General features: G+C 44.9%; 1 protein-coding gene across 1 annotated transcript in view; it reads left to right on the top strand.

Moving 5' to 3' along the window:
• Positions 1-24,442, top strand: part of RNASEH1 (ribonuclease H1) — a gene marked incomplete in the record, with an annotated part of 1,200,073 nt that overhangs the window by 388,463 nt on the left and 787,168 nt on the right. Inside the window, 1 exon segment of the mRNA XM_044070435.1 lies at positions 21,234-21,333. Within this exon segment, the coding sequence (XP_043926370.1) occupies positions 21,234-21,333 (100 nt within the window).

Below are 24,442 nucleotides of genomic sequence, written 5' to 3'. Positions count from 1 at the left end.
TGTCAGCCTTCATTTGCCATTTATGTGATTATAAGCAAATGACTTAGCCAGACTCAATTTCCAGGTCTTATCTGAATTGTTCTTGTACACCTGTATATAAAGTTAAAAGCAAAGGCACTGCTTATGTTTGTAGTTGCTCTTTAGTACCAGAGGCTTGAATTTTAGTACTCTGTATTTTTATGCACCTTTTGGGCTCTTGTCTTCATTACTTTAGTGCATCTCACATCGCCATCTTTTTTGTGTGCGTTAATGTTACATTACATTCTCACTTTTCCCCCTCTAACTTGCATTTTGTTGCACACACATTTTCTTTCTTTTACCTGTGTTGGAGTAATTTCACATACTCTTAATATATGTAGAGATTTTGATGAGATCTGTCTCTTAATAGCTTGCTGTTTGACAGTATCCTGTACCATTGTCCAGTTATCTTATTGATTAACCGTGCACCTCACCAAGTTTGCTCTTTGGCTCACGGCTCGATGTTTTAACTCTAAAAAGCATCTGTAGTCTCTGACCTTGCGACTTCCTATTTTTTTTTTCTTTTCCAGAAAAGTGACAATATTAATTCCTTCAGTTTTCCTCCAGCAATATGTAATCTGCACTTTTTCAGGCTTTTCTGCTGTTGTGGTTACTGTGAAGTGTAAACTGATTGCTTGAAGGTAAAAAAGATCCGATATCCCTGTCGTCATATGTCACAATAAGGTCTAAGATCCGCACTCTGATCTGAGCCAGCAGCATAGCAGACTGATCCAAGGCTGTAGCTCCTCCCTCTCCCATAATGCCCTGCTGCCTTGTATTCCCCAGAACTCATTTGCCATGCGTTCAGTGCAGACATGTTCTTTTGGCTCTAGCAGGTAAGTACTTTCTTTCCAGGTTTTTTCTAGTGTTTGTACGTGTAGTATAGTTAGCTTAGTAGTAGTTTGTGTAGTAGTTTGTTGTTTACCTCATTTTCCTAGCTTAGTTTAGTGTTAGATTTTGAGTGTGCGGCTTTTTGGTGCCCTTTTTCTCTTAGCCGTTATGGCTGCTTTTTCCCCTTTGGCTAATTTGTGTGCGCGAGTTAGGTGTGGCAGATAAAAACACTAGCTTAAAGAAATGCTCCTCGTGCATTTGGAAGATGCCTAATTCTGACTCTCACAAGGAGTGCTTGTATTGTTTGGGCGCATTGCACCTAGAGGTTGAATGTGACATTTATGCCGCATTCAACCCCAGAGCCTTGGGGGATAGGCACAACAAACTTTTGCTTTAAGGGGGTAGCTCATGGGGGGTTATTTTTGTCTCCCTAGGGAAGGTTGCTGCTTCTTCTGATCTGGAGAGGAATACACCTTCTGTTCAGCCTGTTCCGGCCAAGAAACCGCAGCTGTCTGATCCCAGGACTCCTGATCCGATCCCAGCCCGATCCGTCTGTGTTCCGAGGCCATCAGAGCAGAGAGCTGTGGAGCCGTCCCTCTGATCCAGGGCTTCTTCAGATCAGAGTCCCCCAGATCCGACGAAGACCTAACCAGCCTCTGATCCAACTGGTTTGTGTGTAGGCCAGGCCTTCAGGTCAGACAGGATCTTCGGATCCCATCATTGTTATTGAGAAGGCAGTTACTCCTACCTCCAAACAAGTTTTACAGTTGGCTCCAAGACATCGGAGCTGCTGCACCCTGGAGCATCCAGGCAGGTCCGGAAGATGTCCCACCACGTCGACTCACTCTTCTGCCTCTTCCAGGTCTTTGTGGAGATTTTTACCTTCAGATATGGACATAATGATGAGCTTCCTCAAGGCCCAATAGAGTTTGGGCTGTTGGCTTCTCCAGCCCATCTGGCCAGAGGGGCCTTGCCCCTCCCAACCTCTCTCTTTCCTCTTCCAACCTTTGTGACGTTGGAACCTAGGGGCTGGGATGCCTGCATCTAGGTTCTGGCAAGGACGAGCATCCCATTCTTCTCTACTCCGGGGTCCCTGGCTTACTCTGCTCCCCTTCTCTGAGTGGGGTGAGTACTGTTCGGTGCTCGGTCAGATCCATGGGGGGGGGGTCTGGTACCTTATTTTTGGACCAGTCCCTTCTCTTCAGTGCTTCAGGGTGTTAGAGAGGAACTTTTCCAGGTCTGGACTTTCCTCAGCTGTTGCTCCTGGTTCCTCCCTGCCTCTCTGATGGCTGGTGAGGCCTTTTATTCTGTCCAGGGTCAGCCCTCCCTTCTCCTGTTCGTGCCTTCAGGGGCTTTACTCGCCTCCAGGAATCAGTGGCTGTTCCAAGTCCTCCCTGGAAGGCCCCACCGAGGAGGTGTATCATAAGAGAAAGTGCAAGAGGAGGCACTTGGACCCCCCCCCCTTTGGATTCCCTCACTGAAGAAATGGACCTCAGAAGGAGACTGGGTCCTCTGATCTCCGCTAGACAATGTCTCCTTTGGAGGGACATCCTTGAAATTTTAAAGCAAGAGTGAATGGTCTCTCCAATCCTCTTCAGGGGAGTCTTTATTTCTGAAGGCCTATGGGAAGGGCCCGTTTACCTCCTGGGTGTCTTTCCCCCTGCTGACGAGTTGGTGGATTTAATTGCCAGCAGGGCATGGAGGGAAACCTTCACGATGGAGCTGGTCCTCAAGCATGCAGAGAAATTTTAGTCCCCCTACAGACAGTTTTTTTTCTGGAGCAAGGGTGTCCCAGTTGATGCAGTCGTGGTGGCCACCTCCATTAAAAAGGAGCTGGCCAAGGAGAGCTCCAGTCCATCCTCCATACAAGGAGAGTCTCTGGCATTGGTCCACTTTAGGAAGCGTGTGTACGCCTCAGCAACATTCGGTCTGAGGGAGGTTAGCTGTTTGGCACATTTTACTCTTCTTGGATCAAATACCTTGGGAGGAATCGCCCCTTTCTGTAGAGTTATTGCTGACGGAGGCCTTTAAAACTGCGTGTCCCAAGCTATCAACTCTGACTACCCTGACTAACACCTCGATAAGGTCAATTTCCAATGCTGCAGAAGCTACCTCTCGGACAGCAGGTACCAGCATCGCTGTGAGACGTTATCTCTTATGCGGGTTTGCAGAGCCCTTGAAGGTGCCCTTTACTGATTTTCCCCTTTGGTTCTATGCTTGGACCTTTGGTAAAGGATACTTTGGCCCACAGTGAACAGGAAGGGAAGACTTTTTGTGGTTGGAATCCAACTTTCTGCCCCCTAGAGGGCTTTCACGAAGACTCTGTTGGGAACCAGAAAGATGTGGTTCCGCAAGACAGTCCTCTCAAGATGCTCCTGATTCCTCTTCCAGAGGCAGGTGAAGAAGATTGTGGTTGTTGCTGCCTCCAAGGCAGGGAGGTCTGCAAAATTGGGACTCCTGGAATCCTTTCTCTGAGCAGCCCCACAGAGCTGCTGAGGCATTGCCTGACTACTGTCTTGGAGGCAGTCTGAGGTAATCTTTCTTTATTCCCACTTGCCTGGACAGATGTAACCTCCCATCAGTGGGTGTTAAACATCGTATCCAGGGGCCATTTCATTCCCTTTTTGGAGCCCCCTCCCATAAGAAGTTCCTTCCCAACATTCCACCCAATCAGAGGGAGTTGTCCTTAGAAGAAGTTCAGCAACCTCTTAAAAAAAAAAAATAAAAAAAAAAAAATAAAAAAAGCCGTCCAAGAGATCCTAGCAGGACCGAGAGGGTTCAGTACTTATTCTCGCTTTTTAGTGCCAAAAAAGACAGGGGGACCTGTGTCCAATTTTGGACCTCGGTGAGCTCAATCTGTCAGTAAGGAAGTCAAAGTTCCAGATGGTTACTGCTCAGTCTGTTCTGCTGTTCCTATGCAAAGGTGACTGGATGTTCTCTGTAGATCTCCAGGACACCTACTACCATATCAAGATACAGGCAGTCCAGGAGACACCTGCATTTCCAGCTAGGGGCCAATCATTACCAGTTCAGAGCCCTATCTTCAGTCTCACCACAGCCCTTCTGGTGTTTACCAAATGCATGGCAGTGGTAGTGGCTCACTTGCTCTTACAGGGTTTTCAGGTCTTTCCATACCTAGATGGTTGTAGATTATAGTCTTCCCCTGTTCCACTGACTGGGGATCACTGTCGATTTTATTCAAAATCCAGTCTGGTGCCCTCTCAACAGTTGGAATTCATAGGGGTCCTGTTGGATTCGACTTCAGAGATTGCGGCTTTACCCAGGCACAGGGTTCAGGTCACTGAACTGTTGAATTTATCCCGTCCTCTGGTAACTTGCTTCTTCGGGCACTCTGTCCATGGCCTCTTGCCATTCATCTTGTTCCTCTGGCAAAGTACCACATGTTGGTGTTGCAGTGGACCTTGGTGGTTCAGTGGTCAGCACTCCATCCCATGTCTATCACTATAAAGCTGACGCTGGTGTGCAAGCATCCTCGTTGGTGGCTTCACTCCCAAGATCTTTCCCTCTGCAGGTCCTTCTCTCTACCCCCCACCCATGGCCATGGTGACCACTGATGCTTCCCTGGTGGGGTAGGGGACATTTTCAGTGAAAGATGGTCTAAGGTGCATGGTCCCCTGCAGAGACCAGGTTGCACATAAACGTCCTAGAGATGAGTGGTTCCATCATTGCAAGCCTTTCAAGACTGCTTCCCTGAAGGGACATTTGCACTTCAGACAGACATGGCTGTGTTCTGGTATATTAAGCAAGGGGGAATGCGATCTTACTAGTTGTAGTCCATGAAAGTGTGAGAATGGCTGATGTGCTCTGGTTGCTTTCTTCTTGCAACGCATACACCTGGGAGTACTAATGTGTTGGCCAACAGGCTCCGCAGACTGATCTTAAGCATTCATGAGTTCTCTGTTCCTCTGTGGCCAAGCAGATTTTTGACTGTAGGGGTCTACCTTGCTGAGATCTCTTTGCCTTCCCAGTCAACCACATATGCAGCAAGTGCTTAACCCTGATGTCCTTCAAGGATGCATCTGCAGTCATAACATATGGGTTGTCCTGCCTCGGGCAGCCCTTCGGTCGGCCGGATTACAAAGTCTGGGTCTGGCCTCAGCTGATGTCGCACTTCACCTGACGTCATAGCTCCTGGGGTATAAAGGCATCAGCTGACGCCATTTTCCCCAGTCTTTCTTGCCGCACGGTGCCCAAAGCAGAAGCTGTTCACAAGTGCCGGTTGGTCAGATCCAGAGATTTCAGCTACCAAAGACTTCTAAAAAAGCTAAGTACCCCGCTGGGGACTCTTTCTTGCCTCAGCCGATGTCAAAGTAAATAATTATTTAACTTGTGGGAAACAAATACCTCATAAGGATTTCCACTCTTACTGCCTTCCTTGCTTAGGCCCAGACCACGACGTATCAGCTTGTTTAGCCTGTGCTTCCTTCAACCGAAGGGCACTTAGACGTCGGTCGGAGTTTGCTGAAGAGTTTTTTGGCTCCGCATTTGCATATAAAATGCCGTCGGAGACTCCGACTACACATTTAGCTAAAAAACGCAAGGAAAAGGACCGACACTAGTAGCCCGCGGTTTCGGCTGAAACCATGGTTAGGCCTACCACGAGTGTCTCTGTTTCGGCTGAAACAGAGACCTCTGTTCTCCCTTCGGCCGAAAGCATGCCTCTGACAACCGAGGCCACACGGGCCCCGGCTGAGTCGGCTACAGAAATTCCTACTGAAGAAGCAGGCACACAAGATTTGTCCGACACCATTCCGTTGGACATCTCTACTCCTGCACGTGGGGCAGCTAGACCCCCTGCTTCTATGTCTATCAAGGCCTTCTCCAGATCCCAACCTCACCCAGACAGGGCCTCACAACCCCCTCCTGAAAAGAGGCCTAGGACTGAACCCCCTGAACCTCTCTCCTCTGACTATTCCTCGGATGGTTCAGATTTATCTGACCATCAGGAAGGACCTAAGTCACCTTATGAGGATTCTGATGCAGAAGACTCCATTCCTTCTGCCTCCCCTCCAGAAGAATTTTCATTTGGGGAAACTCTACACTTAATGAGGGAACACTTCCAGTGGGCAGGGTCAGGATTTTTCTGATTCTAGGAAAAGGCTAAGGACTTTTTTACACCTACCACAGCATAGGCCTTTAGCCATACCACCTGTACTATCAGTTGTTGATGATGCATACAATGATGCCAGTACTGCCCCTGATCTCTTCCCCCGGCTCCTGCCAAACCTGACAGATACTACAGGGTCCCGGATTCTCACTTCCACTTGTATAAGGCCCATGCTGCAGACCCAGAAACCATTTCTCAGGGCCCTAAAGGTGTTGCAGCTGCCTCTGCCAAAAACCCCCTACCCTCTGAAAGAGAATCAAGAGCATTAGAGAGATGGGGTAAAAAGGTTTATACATCTGCTACTCTTTCTGCCAGGGCTTTAAACTGTCAATTTCACATGATACAGTACCAGGAATTTTTGTTGGATCAGCTGAATAAAAAGCTGTCCTCTCCTGAACCTTTAGACCATAAGTCCCTTCAGGATTTGGTACACAACTCTCAGCAGGTCAGTAATCATTTCTTAAAATGTGGCTATGATGCACTGGAGGCTTCATTTAGATGAGCTATGACTGGAGCAGTGATTCGAAGGCATGCCTGGCTAAAAGAACAATCCTTGCCAGACCATGTTAAGTCTAAACTCCTAGATGCCCCTATGGAGAAACAAAGTTTATTTGGCTCCCCTGCACAGGAGGTTCTAAAGAAAGTGGAAGAAAAAGCAAAATCTGTCCAAACAGTCAAGGATTTTCTGCAGGTCCAACCTCCGAGGTTCAGCAGAAATTGGCCTTCAAAGAATTGGTCCTTTCCAGACACCTCCAGAGCACAGAGAGGCAGAAATAGACGCCCAAGAGGCAGAGGTCAATCAAGGGGTGCCTACAGGGGTCGTCAGTGGCAACCTGCCAACCAGAGGAGTGCTGCCACAGCTGCGACTGCAACCACTTCCACAGGACAGACACGGACTTGGCTCTGATTCCGCCTACCAGGGAACAACTGGAAGCACCCTTGGGCGGAAAGCTAGCTTTATTTTCAAAAAACTGGCATTGCATTACAGGAGACAAATGGACTTTGCAAACAATAGACAAAGGCTACAGGTTTCACTTCCACACTCTACCAAAAAAGAGAGGAATGCCAAACCTTCCACCAAGCCAGAAATCAGAGGCTCTAAAACAAATCATCAACTTACTAAGGATGAGAGCAATAGAAAAGGTACCATCTATGGAACAAGGCCAAGGATTTTACTCCTGACTATTCCTTGTACCAAGAAAAGAAAATCAATGGAGGCCTATTCTCGACTTGTCCGCACTGAACACATATCTCATTGTTCCAAAATTCAAGATGCTGACCCTACAGCAACTTCTTCCCATGTTGGGCAAGGAGTCTTGGCTGGTGACTCTAGATCTCAAGGAGGCATACCTGCACGTCCCTATACGACCAGATTGCAGAAGACACCTCAGATTTCTTGCAGGATCAGAGCATTATCAATTCTCAGCATTGCCCTTTGGCTTATCTACTGCGCCCAGAGTATTCACGAAATGCCTGGCATCAGTAATTGCACATTGCAGGCTTCAGGGAATTCAAATCTACCCATACCTGGACGACTGCCTAATACAAGCGGACAACAAGGCAAAAATAATAAAGGATTTGGCCTATGTCATACAACTGCTGCAAGCCTTGGGATACACAGTCAACATACAAAAGTAAAGACTAGTGCTATTCCAAAGGATAACATTTTTGGGTGCAGAACTGGACACAATAACTCAGATGGCTTTTCTCACAGAAGAAAAACAAAAGCAACTACCAGTCTACTTCATGGCATTAACAAGACAAACTCAGCTTACTGAAAGGAATGTCCTGCAGGCCCTGGGTTACATGGCTTCCTGCATAATCTTGATCCCATATGCCAGGCTGCATATGAGAAAATTACAATGGTACCTAAGGAATGTATGGTCTCAACACAGAGACAGTCTAGAAGCCCTGATACCAATCATTCCATGCCTGAAAAAAGAATTCCTGTGGTGGGCTCAGGCCTGCCAGATCAACAGAGGATTGCCTTTCCACAAACCAGATCAACAGAGGATTGCCTTTCCACAAACCACATCCAAGGCAGACCATCACCACGGACGCCTCAGACCTAGGCTGGGGGGCACACATGGAAGACAAGTGTATCCAAGGCCTGTGGTCCCAAGACCAGCTGAATCTGCACATAAATCTAAAGGAGATGCTGGCAGTGAAGCATGCAATCGAGGCATTCAAATCATTCCTCCAGCAAGGACACCTGCTGATAAGGACGGACAATACCACAGTCGTGGTACATCAACAAACAGGGAGGCACACATTCATACCCTCTATGCCGGATGGCAATGGACCTACTTGGGCCTGAATCTCAACATCCAACTGCAGGTCAGATTCGTACCAGGAAAAGAGAATTCACTAGCAGACAGCTTAAGCAGAACTACCACGGATGCTCACGAATGGATGCTGCATCCAGACATCTTCAAAACCATAATAAAGAAATGGAGAATGCCAGAGATAGACCTGTTCGCCTCCCCACTCAACCACCAACTGAAGTAATTCTGCTCAAGAGTATACCACCCACAAGCCTGGAGGGTGGACTCCCTTTCTTTCAGCTGGAAGGCCCTGACAGTATATGCCTTTCCACCTCTCCCATTGATGTACAAAGTTCTACTGAAGATCAGAGAGGAACAGCCAAAGGTAATTCTGATAGCTCCAGACTGGCCAAGGCAGCATTGGTACCCGCTACTGAGAAGCATGTCTCGGACGAACTCATGGCCTCTACCTCTATGTCCTTTACTTCCAACGCAGAACAACTACAAGACCCTGCATCCAAACTAAAAAACGCTGCAGCTAACTGCTTGGAAAATTGCATAAAACAAAACCAACCTGTTTTATCTCAGTGGGTTAAGGACATTATCCTGGAGGCTCGCAGACCCTCCACAAGGAAAACATATTCAGCCAAATGGAAGAGATTGCTCATTTGGAGTGCAGCAAAGGGAACAAATGTCACACTGGCAAACCTAGCACACATCCTAGAATACTTAGCAGAACTGTTCCAAAATGGCCTGTCCTATTCTTCCATTAAGATTCATGCATCAGCAATTTCAGCAGAGTACAACATGGATCCTCCTGTCTTCTCTCATCCTCTCCTCAGACAAATTTTGAGAGGGATCAAAAATGTAAAACCTCCAAGGAAACCACCTCTGCCTGCATGGGATCTCAATTTTGTGCTAGAAAAATTAACACTTCCCCCTTTTGAACCAGCAGCAACAGCAGACTTACAGTTCTTATCTTGGAAAACTGCCTTCCTGCTAGCAATCACTTCAGCAAGAAGGGTATCTGAGTTACAGGCATTAATGGCAGTGTAGCCTTTCCTTATCTTTCACCAGGATAGAGTGTCTCTGAGAACCAGTCCTACTTTTATGCCAAAGGTGGTATCCAGGGTATCCTTGAACCAAGCTATTCATTTACCTACATTCTTCCCTAACCCACAGAACAGGGGGGAAAAACTACTACACACCTTGGATGTACACAGACAACTGCGCTACTATCTGGACAGAACTAAGGCCAGCAGAAAGACTGACCAGCTTCTGGTAGCATATGCAACAGGGGTGCAAGGAAAAGCAATTTCAAAACAGACAATCTCAAAATGGATAGGAAATTGCATTCGATTCTGCTACTCATTTCATGGAAAGACAGCTCCTGAAAATATCAGGCCTCACTCTACAAGAGCTACAGCCACCACTACAGCTTTCCTACGAGGAGTGTCTACCAAAGACATTTTAGAAGCTGCTACTTGGAGCTCCGTGCATACATTTGCCAAGCATTACAATCTTCCTTTATACTCCAGATCCCGAGCAGGTTTTGCAACTGCAGTTTTACAAGGGATCTTAACTACACCATCATTATCTTAGTGCCTCCTCCCCCAGTTTGGCTATGGTATTCTACCCATATGTTATGACTGCAGATGCATCCTTGAAGGACATAGTACAGTTTTGTACCTACCATAAATGTAGATGTCCGATAGGTATGCATCTGCAGTCAGGATTACCCACCCTCCTTCCCTCTGTGGTATTCCTAGGGTACTTACCCTCTCTTAGCTAGCTGGGGAATCTATTATGGTGTATTTGTTTGTATGTATATATGTATATATACTTTTTGATTTCTACTGTTTGGAATTTTCTACTTTTATACAAATTTAGCCTTCCTAGAGGGCACCTGGCATCTGGGGCAAGAAACACTGAGGAAAATGGTGTCGGCTGATGCCTTTATACCCCAGGAGCTATGACGTCGGGTGAAGTGCGACATCAGCCGAGGCCAGACCCAGACTTTGGAATCCGGCCGACCGAAGGGCTGCCTGAGGCAGGACAACCCATATGTTATGACTGCAGATGCATACCTATCGGACATCTACATTTATGGTAGGTACAAAACTGTACTACCCCCCCTTCAGGAGGGAGTTATCGAGGGACGCTCTAGTCAACAATTGGCCTACGGGTGTCTCTTGTACCTGTCCCATTAATTCCAAGGTTCTACAAAAAGAGCAACACTTGAGGTTATCTCTGATCCTCATTGCTCCTTTCTGGTCTTGTCAACCGTCGTTCTCCATCAGGTCTCATCTGACGTATCTGCCCTGGATGCTGGATCCTAGTCAGGATATGATTTCCTGTCCATTGGGTCTTCCTCTCACAAATCTTTGGACCCTCCTAGTTTCTCCAATTCCAGTGATTTTAAAACAGTCTAGGCTTCCATCTCCCATTAAGCGTATCATTTTGGTCTCCCAGAAGCCTTCCTTTAGAAAGGTTTACCGCATCAAGTCAAAAAGGTTCACCATTTGTGCTGGGAACAGAAATCTGGATCCTTTTTCCACTTCTGTTTCTGGCATTCTCTTGTTTCTGTCTTCACTCTTCCAAGTGGGGCAAGCTTTTCTGTTCTCATGGAAATTGGACAACTAGAGCTTGATAACAGCATATCTATCTTTTTTTTCTAGCCTTTGCAAAGCGTTCATGAAGGGGGGGGGGGTTTCTTGGGCCACAAATTTAAAGGACACCACACCTCCTTCGGATCGTACTTTAGTTTTGCAGTTTCTGACTACCAGTCCCTTTGAGACTGCTAGTTCTTGTGATCTCAAGTTCCTTTCTTGGAAGACTGCCTTCCTGGTGGCCATTACTTCAGCTAGGCGGGTTTCAGAACTGCAAGTTTCTTACCATTACCCCTTTTGTTTTTTTCACAAGGATAGAGTTTCTCTCGGGACGAACCCCTCTCTTTTGACCAAGGTCACTTCGGAGTCCAACTTGAACCAATATATTCAACTTCCAGTGTTATTTCCTTATTACTCAAAGAAGGGAGAATACATTCTTCAAACCTTGGATGTTCACGTCAGTTACGGTTCTACCTTCACAGGACCAAGGACTTTTTCTGGCTTTTTCCCCTAATAGACATTGACGCCTAGTCTCTAAAGTCACTACTAATTGGATTTCTAGTTGCATCTCCTCAGTCTGACTGTAGGCACCTTGATATTCATGGGAAATTCCAAGCTCATTCTACTAGATCAGTGGCTGCTTCTTCAGTTTTTCTGGCCAGGGTTTCTATTGATGACATTTGTGCTACAGCCACTTGATCTAATGCATTATAAGATGGACTTTGATTCTAGGAGTAAGGCTTCCTTTGGCTCCACTGTGCTCTGGAACATCCTTCCTTGAGGCCTCCAGGGATATATGGTAATTGGGGACTCTAACCCTATCATGATGAATAAATAGCAAAACGACAAGCAGTGTACTAAAAAACTTATAAAAAATAAAAACGCCACTACGGTTGAAAAGAATCCACTTTTTATTACAGGAAAACAATTAAAAGGTCAAGGTTTAAGTGCTTTCGTTCAGAATCGTACTGAACTTCATCAGAAACAATAATACCCCATAAAACAGTCACTTGTATAACTTATGGTTTGAAAAATGGCGTCAAAAATCTGCTAAGTTCTTAAAGCAATACACTGAAATTGAAACTACAAGCTGCCAGTATATCAAGATGTCATACAAAGATATAAAAAATATTTGAATGACTGAAAAATATATAAAAAAGTAAAAAAAAAAAGTGGAAGAATAATGAATCCTCACAATAAAAATAACAAATGTAAAATGAACTATAGACACTTTAGCTAATGTGTAAAGTTTTTCCTTTTAAAATTGGTTTTAACAAAACCAAATCATTAATATATGGGGGAACAAGTGTAATTAACACTTGCCAGAAGAACTCACGGCGATCTAAAAAAATGATCCCAGTTTCCACTCATTGGTCTGTGTACAACCTGTTCCAAAATGGAAAAGTAAATTTCTTTAAATCGGAACAAGTGATACTATGTTTATATAGGGCATTAGTATTGTCAGCCTTTCGAACAGCATACATATGCTGGTGCATGTGTGTTTTAATTGGGCCCACAGTCTTACCCAAGTATAAATATGGGCAGGAGGCACATAAAGCTATGTACACAACTTCTTTCGTGTTGCTGTTAAACTAACCCTTAATCGGAATAGGGTCTGAAACACCATAGATGGGAATACTGGAACCCTGAAGCACATACCTGCATTGTCTGCAGGAACCACATTTCTTCATCCCCCATTGTTTACAGAATTTGTCTGGATCACCTCCTTGCCACTCAAAAATATTCTTAAGGTTCCTGTTTTAAAGACAGACGTGGGAGAAGTACCAAGTCTGTCCGTAAGACCCACACATGGTAAGACCATGGAACATGCCTGCTGATATCCCTACATAGTGAGCCAATATCTTTAGTATAGGGTAAAAAACAGCCCTGGTAAGATCATTGTTAGATGATGCTGAGATGTACACCTCATTGTTGTATGTCAATGACGAGGCATGGTCAGTTTTCAAGATTGGCTGATATCTAGTATGCTTTTAGTCCTGCACATATTGCAGAATAGTGTCGAGCATATGACTGGGGTAGCCTCTCTCCAGAAACATAGCCTTCGTTTTTTGGACCTCTTGAAAAAACACTTCACAATCAGAAACAAGCCGACTTAGCCTAATAAGTTGCCTAAATTGCGTTTCTGCTAAAGTGGATGCTGGCTATCAAAATGCAGAAATGCGTTGGAATGAGTAGCCTTTCTAAAGATATTGGACTTAAATTGTTGACAAACATGATCCTTATGCAGTATGTCCAGGAAGCTGATCTCAAATTCCTCAATGGCAAGTAAACTCAAGAAAATCATTAGTGGTACCCAAGAATTTCATAAATTCAGTAAGTTGTCCAACAGTACCACACCATAAAATAAAAATGTTGTCCAAATTCCTTGAGTATAAGGACAAATTGGATTTGAAAGGAAAATTCATGACCTTAGTGGTTTCTCATGACCACAAAACCATGTTGGCAAAAGTAGAGGCAGATGCTGCCCCCATGGCTACCCCCTCTGTGTTTGAAGTACTCTCCCTCACACACACAATTGTTGAGCACTAATTACATACATTCCATAAGCAACAAAATATCATTTAGTCAAATCAGTCCCATTACTCCTAGCATAATGAAACCAGTCCATCACCTCATTGTGAGGAATAACTGAAAATAGGTCCTTTATCAATGGTGACCAAAATCACATCAGCCTGGAAAGGAGCTGAGGAAATTGCCTTTAAAAAAAATGCTAGGAGTCCTTTAGAATATTTGTCTTCAGAAAATGTTTTAAGCCTGAAATCAATGTATTTGGCAAGGGTCTTAGAATCCCCAGAAGCAACAGTGGGTTGGAGTGGTGGGTTGTAAATGGATTTGTGGACTTTAGAGATTCCGAAAATCCCTGGAACCCTAGGTTTATCTACCTTAAGAAATTCACTCAAATGTAAAGGCATATCAGAGGTGATAAACAGTGCGATTTATAAGAAATATTAATCTTGTTGAGTGATGCTTCAACAAAGAATAACCCATCATGCCAGTATTCAAACCTCTTGGAGGAATATGTTTGTCCGTAATCACCACTTCGCCACCCTTGTCCAGGTTCATAATATGAAGATCACAATCCTTGGCCATTGCGTACAGTGCAGTCCTCTCACCAGTGTTATGATTGTAAAGTTTAGGTCTACTTATTACCACTACACCACTGTAATACTATTTTCACATAACTTTTCAAAGATATTAATACTGGGTGTAAGTGGTGGGGTGAAAACACTGGAGCGTCTTAAAGGTTCATTATTAGATGGTACGGACTCCAAAATACAGGACAAGATGAGTTCCCTGGTAAATAACTTCAGTTCCATAATCAAATCTGCCACAAGAAGGTTGCCGAGAATGCACAAACTTAAAACCCTTCTGTAGCAGAGACCCAACCTCATCAGTAATATACAAAGATGAGTAATTAAATATTTTGCAGTAGTTGAGAACAAAAATAATTTCAGTACCTTCATTATCAGCGGTTAACAAATCCCCATTTACCTCTGGTAGCTTGTGTTCGCCCATTAAATTCTCCATAAAACCCACCCCGAGGGGTTGTAATTACTGCTACTGGCCTCATTAGCCACTTCACCAATGGTTGGATCCTGCCCCTTCCCCCCCTGTTCAGCTAGTCTCTCTCTGATCTCCTGGGACCAGTGTTAATACCGTCCCCATGCTGTACATGAGCTGTATGTTTTTCAGGGACTTCATGGATGTCTCCTTGGGCACTACATCCTGGAGGATTCTGATAGACCCTATTAGCATAGTCCGTCCTTCATATGCCTCAAAAATTTCTTTTGTTTTCTGTGAAAGGAGGCATTCTCATAGTCTTCACCTTCCGTAAAATACACTTGTCCTCCAAACGGTGTGGAAATAAAAGATCGTTTAATTTCAGCATCAAGGTTACAGACATCACCCTCCAAAATAGTTAAATGTCTCAGATTGTCTTAGACCAACATATTAAGGAACTCGAGCCCAATATGATCAAAGAAATCCAAGAGCTCTGTGTGAAACATGGAGCCGTGTACCACACCGTTAGGATACTTAAATATGCGCAGTCCCTTGTGTACCAGTTTGTTAGAGATACAGTGCCATAAAAAGTATCCATCTGCAGGGACTTTTAAAATGTTTTAAGTTAGTTTGATTTTTAAGTTTAGAGCCCAAGGTACCACTTCTGTCAGCTTTACCTGTACACTACATCTTGATGCAGGTTATTAACTGCTATGTCGCCAAACAATTTTAGGTTCCAAGCAATCCTGAATGTCCCCCACCTGATGTAAAACTGGAACAGAAGCATTCAAGGAACCATCTTCCTGACTCTATGTAATAATGCCATCCAAAGTCTGGTGGTCTCTCTTCTTGTTGACATTACCTCCAGGATTTAAAACTTTAGAGCCACTGTTGCTTCAGTTATTAAAAATAGGATGTGAAACATGCTGGCTTAATAAACCAGTCAAGTTCCGAACCTGCTGGTTAAGTTCATACAATTCACCAAAATGGTCAAATCCCCACTGGAATAGCTGTTGGCAGCCAGAGTTCCCATGATGAATGATGATAGGGACAACATTAGATATAGTTATTACTTACCCTAACTTGGTATCTCTGTTATCCTAGGTAATCATATTTTTCCCTCCAGCCATCCCCCTATTGGAGGAAGTTGATCTGTTTTCTTCCAGAGTTGTTATAATACACACTAGAATTACAAAAGACGGCAAACTCTATCTGGGAATACAGGGCAGCAGGACATTGAGAAAGGGAGGAGCTAGAGCCTTTGATCCATCTGTGTTATGTTGCCGGCTTGTATCAGTGGTTGGATCCTAGAGCCTATTGTGATGAATGATGACCTAGGATAACACAGATAAGTTATGGTAAGTACATAACTATTTTTTTCTGATTTTAAATAGTTGCGTCTAGATCCAACTATGAATTGCATCGCTGAAGTTTCAGACACACTTTTTAAAGTTTAAACTTTTTTAAATCAAATATACAGTACATGTTAAGGTTAAGGATTTATTGTTAAGATTCTGTGTAACAGCTAGAATGATTGAGTTCCCTGAAGGAGGGTCTTGTATTTCCCCTTCTTTCCTTTTTCTTGATTTGCTTTACATGTGCAAACAATGTATATGACTTGGTTTACCACACTATCTCAGAAGTAAAAAGTACAAATTGTAAAAGCCTGTTCAAAATTAGAAAACATGAACTAAAAAATTGATTGCTTGCTAATTCTGGGTTTGAGTTCCATAATTGTAGTAATGACCATTTCTTCGTGTTTAGGACCCAGAAATTTTGTATTTCCCCACATCACCACATAGTGGAGTACTGAAGTAAGGTAGTAGATAGACTGCTGGAAATCTGGATCAAGACTACATAGAGAACTGTACACTTAAGTCACATACTTTCAACAGTGAATGATCATTTTTGTGCACTTGCTGGGTATCGTTATGCTTTACTTGTGTGTTCTTCATTGTTGGTGGAAGAGTACAGTAAGCAAACATTAAATGGCTTATGTTCATCTTCATTCATTATAAATGAAGAACATGTGTTTGTAAAGACAAATCCTGTTAAATTATTCCACTTTACTCCTACTTCCGCTGTTCTTTAGTTACTTCTCCATTATTTACATATCCCTTATCCCATGACCTTTTACGTCCCTTTTCTTCGAACCGCTTAATTATTAGTCTCCCCATTCCAATTAAGTTACGATTTTGCACACAAGAACTTTTTGTTACCTTTTTTTTAATTTTATTTTTGACTTACCCATCCCATTTGTGTGTGTGTGTTTGTGTGTGTCAATTATAATTTATTATTTAATTATTTTATTTTTGTGACAAGAACTGGTGTGTGTTTTTACCGTTGTAGTTTTCATGTTTTACCGAGGGTTCCCCTGGTGCCTAGGGTGACTCAGGTTGTCAGAAGATGTTGTCATTTTTTTCAGCATCAGAGTTGCCTGCCTTGCCTGGGAAGATCTGTACCTGCATTCATCTAAAGCATTTGTCATTCGGTCAGCCTTCAGTCCGCAGACCCCATCCAAGTCATCCTTCCAGGCCGAGGGCTCAGCCAACTTCTTACTGCGGCCTGAGCTCTAAATCTTCCAAGGCCCAGGTGGCCCGGCTGGGCCTGCGGCCCAGCGCTCAATCTCACAAAACCCAGCTGATCGCTATGCTTGCCATTCTTCTGGCTGGATCGAAGTCTGCACCATGGTCCGATGTGCCCGGCTTGTAAATCTTCATCTCCAAGGCATCCGACGTTCACCTCCATGTGGGTATTAATAGCACCGGCTCGTCCGGGCTCGGCACACCGCTATTTTGTGGCTCCATCGCCTCCTCGCCATGCCATACATCGCTCTCCTGTCGCCCGGTGAATGTGTCCGACAGATCATTCACGAGGTCAACGCTCATTCCAGGAAGAGGTCGACTTCTTGTCCTTCACCTCGACTTTTGGCCCGATCTACCTCTTCATCGAATGGAGCCATACATCAGGCCTCGAGTGGCTCACCTCTGTCAGATCGCACAGGATCAGGAATGGTCACTGTAATATCCATCACAGGTACCATCTAGGTCTCGCGATAGACCAGCAGATCCCTTCCACTGTACTTCACCTCTTCTGCGTTTGAGTCTTCAACTCTACCTCAGAAGTTGGTCTACTGCTCTTCGGAATGGTTCCTCCTGTTCCTTCAGCCTCTACTCTTATCTCCTGTTCCTACCAGGTTCCTTCTTATCTCTGGCAAGAGATACCTTGGTCCCTTCCATGGTGTGGTCGGGCTTCCATGGTCCTCGACTCTTGGTCAGAACCCGCTCGGCCCCTGCTGCCTCGGCTGGCTCTTCCCCCTTGAGCCTCATCTGCAGCCTCTCTTCTCCCCTTGGTCAACCTTCCTTTCCCCTGGGAGGTGGAGGGGGCCTCTCTTCTGCCCTCGACATGGGCCTGAGGCCCTGGCCTTGAGCATTCGCTCCCCCACTGAGTCGGCTGGCCAGCCTCGGCTCCTCCCAGTCTGTTCTAGCTCTCCTCCCTCTATAGTAGTAGTTGTCAGCATCTCCCTCAGATGTCTGTCCCCTCCGCCTCTCCCTCATTGTGGTTTCCCATTATGTTTCTCTGATCCTCCTGTTCTCCAGGATCCTTTTAGGAAATCCTCCTAGGAAAGGAACTTGTAAGATCTCCCATGTACTGACTGCTGGATCACAGCTTTGATGAGTCAGAGGGATCTGAGGGATCCCCCCCTCCTCTCTGAGGATGTCTCCTGATCAGACATCCTACTGGAAACCTGAAACAGCCTCCCTCTGCCCTCTGGTCACTCCAGAGAGGATTTTGGAGTTTACCCAGTCCTCTCCTGGGTGCCCCTCACCTCCTGGGTTATCTCTGTTATCGACTCTTATGCAGGCGGCTGCTTGAACTCATGGGCCCCCTGAAGTCCCTGAGAGCCAGTCCCTCATACTGCCCGTTTGGATTATCACCCTCCCGCTCCTCAAGAGCTTCTTCTTCATTTGTGACCCCGCTGTTTACCACAGGTGGGCGCGGACAAAAGGAATCCGCCCAGTCCCCTTTTCCCGTGTCTGGCCCAACTCCCTGGACAGAAAGCAGGATGGGATCCTTCACGTAAGCGATGTTTTCCTCAGCTTACCTTTGCTACGTCATGAATTGTTTCAGCCTTAGATCCAGACTCCAGAGCTCTATCCTATGAGTCAGATGCTGTATGTCTGTGATCCTACAGCCAGCTTTGCTCAAGAAAGCTAAATTCAAGAGCTAGGAACCCTCAACTCCAATGCATATCTAATGTTGCAAGTTAATTAGGCTGCAGATGGTACATGCAGAGCTCAGCCACGCGTACATGTAGACTTAGGACGCCAAGCCTATGTGATTTCGTGACGGATTATCTTAAGGCGTTGCTCTGCCCTTCATGGATTCTTTGTTTGATGGGTCAAGGCCCTTTGGCCCTCAGGTGATGGAAACCCTGACCGGGTGCCCACTTTAAGGCAAGACTCTTTTCTTTCCTGTTGAGTCTGCCCTTCCCTTTTCTAGACAGACATATGGGTGACAACAGGTTCCGAAAAGAATGACAGAGTCAATCCCCAGGAGTCGGTCAGTTCCGGGTCAGTTTACCCCCCCAGAGCAGAGAGGGGTAACGTCAGTTTACCCCGCCTAGAGAGGGAGGGGGGTCCTAAAACCAGGAAAGAGGCAGAGGGCATCGGCAGCCCTTTCAGCATCCCCTGAGGTGCTGTTCCGCCTCCCCCTCCTGGAGGCAGTCGGGAATATCACTGTACCTGTAAGCAGCCTGGCAGATGGTCACAGTCGATCATATTGGGCATTTGTTCCATATCCAAGGGAGACAGGCCTAGTTTCCTCAAAGTCCCTTCCCTCGTTCCCTCGATCACGCGGGGGAGAAGTCCCTCCTTAGTTGCTACAAGAAGTCTCCAAAAAAGGTGCCAAAGAGCAATTCACAATAGACCAGACCATCAGAGGCATCTACTATTTCATCTTCTCGGAAGGTCCCCAAAGACGGGAGACTGGAGACCAATATGGATCAATCTAGACAAGGACACAAGTCTGCAGAGAAGACAAGACCCGAATGGTCACTCTTTGATCAATTAGTCCCTTCACAGAAGGACACCTGATGACAGGTCTAGACAATCAGTGCAGGACCATCACATCAACAACTGCAATTCGCAGGCTAGATTTTCCAGCCGCTGGGGTCCATTCATTTCAGTGGGCATTCATTGCTCCAGCCCTCACTACAGCCCAGTCAGTGTTCCCCCAGGCCCTCACAGTGCAGTGCAAGTGGTCACCCACTGTGGTCACAAAATGGTGTTTCCATATTCGACGACACTGACCTGTCAGCCGTTCAAGCCACCACAGGCATCGGCTTGCCAGATTACACATTTGTCCTTTTGCATTTGTTCTCATTTGGAGCCTTCTCACTTCAAAACTCTTCTCTCATTGGGCATGGCAGGCGCCTTCCTAGTACCTTCATAAGAAACACTGTCTACACTGTCAGCTACCCCTTACAGATCACAGATCAAGGGACATTCAGAGTCATAGTCAGAATCAAGATCATTCAGGCCAGAGTCATACCACAGGCATTCTAAAGGCGTGGCTAATTCTATGGTTACGGCTTCTTCTTCTGTTCTGGCTCGATTCTACGCGCTTCTTCTTCCAGTGGATGCTGTTCACCACATGGATTCTGTTGAAGCACAACAGCGTCAATGCGCCACTGTGTCACAGACATCTATGGCACAGACATCTCAAGATGGTCAGGTTCACATCGCCTCAGGTCTACCAAGGTAGGTACTTTGTACCCCCCCCCCTCGAGCCACACTGTCACCACGGATGCCTCCCTGATCGGGTGGGGGTCATCAGGGCAGGATGGTTCATGTGACGTGGTTGCACATAGTAAGCCGCAGACATAAGACTGCCTGGATTAACGAGAGTTGCTTTTAACGCTTTTAGCCCCATCAAAATTTTCTTCCGTAGGGACAATTGCAGTCCACACAGACAACATGTCTGTAGTTAATATCAACAACACACAGGCGGAACCAAGTCCTACCCCTTGTGTCGAGAGAAGCGCTCAGACTATGGCAATGGGCGATCGCCTCGGTGGTTGGTAGCAAGCATATCCTAGGAAAAAAACCATTGGCGGGAAGAGAGATTGAGGAGCTATATTCTCATGCCTCACTCACGGTCTCAAGCAATCTATAGCGAAGAAGATTTTTTTCTGGGCGGGAGATGGGTCGCCCATGTTATTTTCTTACTCCCAGCCCCAGCAAATGCCCAGACTTCTCTTCTCTTCTTCCCTCTATCCATCCCCAGAAGAGAGGACTGACCACAGCAGGATTGGGGGACTTCTTCTTGCCTTTCCTCCATTTCCTCTGATCCCTCAGGTGATCAAGAAAGCTACCGTTTGAGAGCCAAATTGGATTCATTTGCCCTTACTGGCCTTTTAAATTATTTAGCAGCAACACAGTTTCTTTTACTTTAGGATTTGGACATCTGTACAGATGGTAAAAATGCACTTCAACTAGCACCCTGATTCAGGTTTGTGTTATGAAGCTACTGTTGACTGTACCTTTCATTTATTTTTTTTCTACAGATACGTGATCACTGCCTTGGTCAGGCTTGTAGTGATGCAACTCTACCTCAAAACTTATTTTTTTTTTGGGGTGGGGGTGGGGGGTGTATTTTTCTTTCTTGCATTTAAGAGTTCCTGTATGTTTTCTTACACTTTATATAGTGTATGTGTTTAGTTTTGGACTACTGTTGACTTTTCATTGAGGGGGTAAGTTTGCAGCCAATGTTGCTTAAAGCCAGATTTTTTAAATAAGCAACTGCTTTTAAAGTTGGAAGGACACCATGGAATGATGCTGATTCTCAATTTCTGTGTAGGTGATGCAGCTGTTGTATATACAGATGGATGCTGTACAAGTAATGGAAGAGAGAAGGCTAGAGCTGGAGTTGGAGTTTACTGGGGGCCAGATCACCCTCTGTAAGTAACTGGAATTTTGTATAATACTTTTAGTAAGCTACAAAACACTGTGGTTCAACTTTTGATTTGTGTTTATTATAACACAACAGAATACTTCTTAGGTGGCACACATCTAACTATAGAGCTTGAACAGCTTGGTGAGGTTGTACAACTTTTTGTGTTGTAGTGTATAATATTTTAACTTAACCATTCAGTGTATCAGATATTTCATGTCAGAATGCTCCACACTGTTGCATAATGTTGGCAGTATGTTTCAGATTACTGTGACATATTCCTTCAGTCGTCCTGTTGACCTGTCTTGAGGCAGGCGTGACAGTGCTATCTGAATTCTGCTAATGATGGAATCCTTTAAAGCTTATTTGCTCACAAGTCCAGTCTTCAGTGTTTTATTTCCCCTCCATGTCCCCTCCTACTGCTGACCTCCCACCTTAATCCCATAGATCCCTTTATTCAGTTCCCTGAGGGGCTTGCGAAATCCTGCTAACTATGCAGTGTCTCCTCGTTCTGTCTCTTCCCAGGGAAAGTGGTCCTCGTGGATTCTTCTTTTGATGTCATTGCCCTTCCTATCCAAGCAAGATTCAGAAGTCATGGCATCCGTAGGTGTGCAGATACGAAGGAGATGAGACCCTAAATGGGGCGGAATGTGTCCCCATGCCAAGTGATAAACTCACTGTAGTCCTTCCTGCTGTCAGATTTGAAGATAACCTGTGTCACAGCTGGGGAAATGCTCACTGCTTTCCACTAGGAAGCACCTGCTAGTCAACAGAAATTCATGTGCCTTTCTGCTGATGAGTGAGCTTGAAAAGCTGATTCCTACCTATCAAACTTTATCCCTCGTCCAAGCTGCTTATCATACTTTGGTCATCTGAATTGTAGTCTGGTCTATCTCTGTCATGGCGCAGATCAGTCTTGGCCTCCTGTTACTGTATGTATGGAATTTTCCTGTTCACCTTTTTTCTTCATACTGAGTTCTCCCTTCCAGAAGAATACTTTTTGATAGTCTACAGTAAGCTGTTTAAATAGATTGCATTATATTTGTGCTTATAGTGTAGCAAAGCTGTCTGTGAAGGCTGTTTAATACTGTTAAACCTCAGTGGGAAAAGTTGTCTAGTTTATTAGGTTTTCTCTTTTTAATCATATTAGTGGTGTTTGGTAACTACGCACATTTTGGGAAGTCCCTGTTCTCTTGCTATGCCCCCTGACCTTTGCACATACACTCTCTCTTCCATCAGTTCTCTGTGTATGCCCAACCCTGGATCCATCTGTTGCTGTGGACAGATGCTCCATTTGTAACCCTTTGCCAGGTGGGCCCTGACTACTTAGGGGTTGACCTCACTATGACTTGGTGTCAAGCCTGGGCAAGCAAGGAATCCCAATTGAAGCTGCATTTGCAAAGCTGGGTGCGATCATTCTTGCTGTGGATGCTCATAGACTGTAGCCGTGAGAGTGACTAATGCTTTGATGTGAAGGCATTGTTGCTGTCCCTTATTTACACATAGGTACTCTGCAATGCCTGTAGCGTCTATTAGAAGCCATCCAGATATAGAAAAAGGAAACGTAGTTTCCCCAATTCCTCCCCCAGAGTAGAAGAGCTGGCCCTTCAGATGCTTCATTCTTTCCACACACACACACCCCAGCTAAACCAACTAGCAGCTGGGATCTTCTTCATTGCAGATGGACACCCTTCCTTTGCACCTTTTGAGGCCAGCTTCCTCTTGGAGGATTTCATTTTAAAGGTATATCTTCAAGCATTGTTTATCCACCTGGGTGTTCTTAGTTATGACTATTTGCCCAGCTTTTCTGGATGTTCAGTATTAGAGCACTGTTGCAGTGGCCTAAACTATTTGAGTTATATCCTGCCAAGAATATGACAAACCTTACCGCTTTCAAAGCTTAAGGGTACCTTTCATGCGCCCTTCTGACAGGGGCTTTAGCACAAATGCATAAAAAAAGGCAGTTGGGGAACCATAAGTTTCAAAGCTTTCTTGATGTCAAATTCTGCTTCAGCAGACTGTGAAACGACTGGGCAAGTAAGTCCCCTACTGGGGAAAACCTTCCATAATTCTTTTTCCTGAGGAAATGAAATTATTGGTTTTAGACTGAACTTTATTTTCTGTGATTGTTGTAACCCTGTCAGGATTTTTACTTTGAATGTTTGTATGAATAAAACGATTTAAAAAAAAAAATTAAAAAAAGAAACTTTTTGATAATTTTCTACATATATTTATAGAATTTGTGTAAGGGGCAGGACTTCATGTTTTTGGGAACTTTAAGTTCATTTCTTGCCTCCAAACTTTCTTTTTGCTGTCATACGTTATATGGACTTTACAGGCTGTACTTTCCCACTTTTTAAGGCTTCTTTTCTCAGCTAGACTTGTGGAGCAGTTATCAGTCATTTCTGTTCTTCCTTCAATCTGCAAGAAGAAAGTTACTAAGGGAGTGTTTGGCCATTTCCTTATTTGCCTCTGAGTGACTGCTGTGATCAGTATTGGTTCCACAGACTTCAGATCTTTACCTATTTGGTCTAGCACCTACAGCCACTAATAACTGGAGTTAGACATATCCTCTGGCTTTAGGAATGTCTTCTGGGTTGGAAGAACCACTGTTTTCCTCCAGGGAAGTGGTAGATGAATGTATATGGCACTGCTGGGGTAAGGGTGCCTGATCCCCAGGGTAGTGTTCTTGCCATAAGTCTCTTTTTCCAGAGTCCTCAAGGAAGCAGTGCATTAATGTTGCTTGTGTCAGTTTCTTTGGAAAGGGAAGGGTTTCTAGGATTTGCTAGGGAATTTCTGCTTTGAATCGTGATTAATTCCTCTTGGCAGAAAGTTCCCTCACTTTCCGATTCCGACTTAGTCAGAACAGGGAGGGGTGGGTATTTTTCTTTAGTGTTTTCTCCACAAGCTGAAGATTCAGAGGAAAGCGTTACTTCAGATCTCCCTTCAGAAGACCTATGTTTTTCTGAGACTTTAACAAGAAAGAGATATTTCAGTGAGAACAAAATGAAATTCCTATTTCCCAGCAAATGTACTACGATTTGTTACAGTTGCATAGTCCACAGCCTGCAGCTGTTACTCCTGTTTTAGATTCACTTGATTTTTTCTTGTCAACT

Source organism: Protopterus annectens, chromosome 1.part0 (assembly GCF_019279795.1).
Source record: "Protopterus annectens isolate FY-2018-M chromosome 1.part0, PAN1.0, whole genome shotgun sequence".
Classification (NCBI taxonomy): domain Eukaryota; kingdom Metazoa; phylum Chordata; order Ceratodontiformes; family Protopteridae; genus Protopterus; species Protopterus annectens.
The sequence above is the reverse complement of the archived record's forward strand: the minus strand, read 5'-3'. Positions and strand labels throughout refer to the sequence as shown.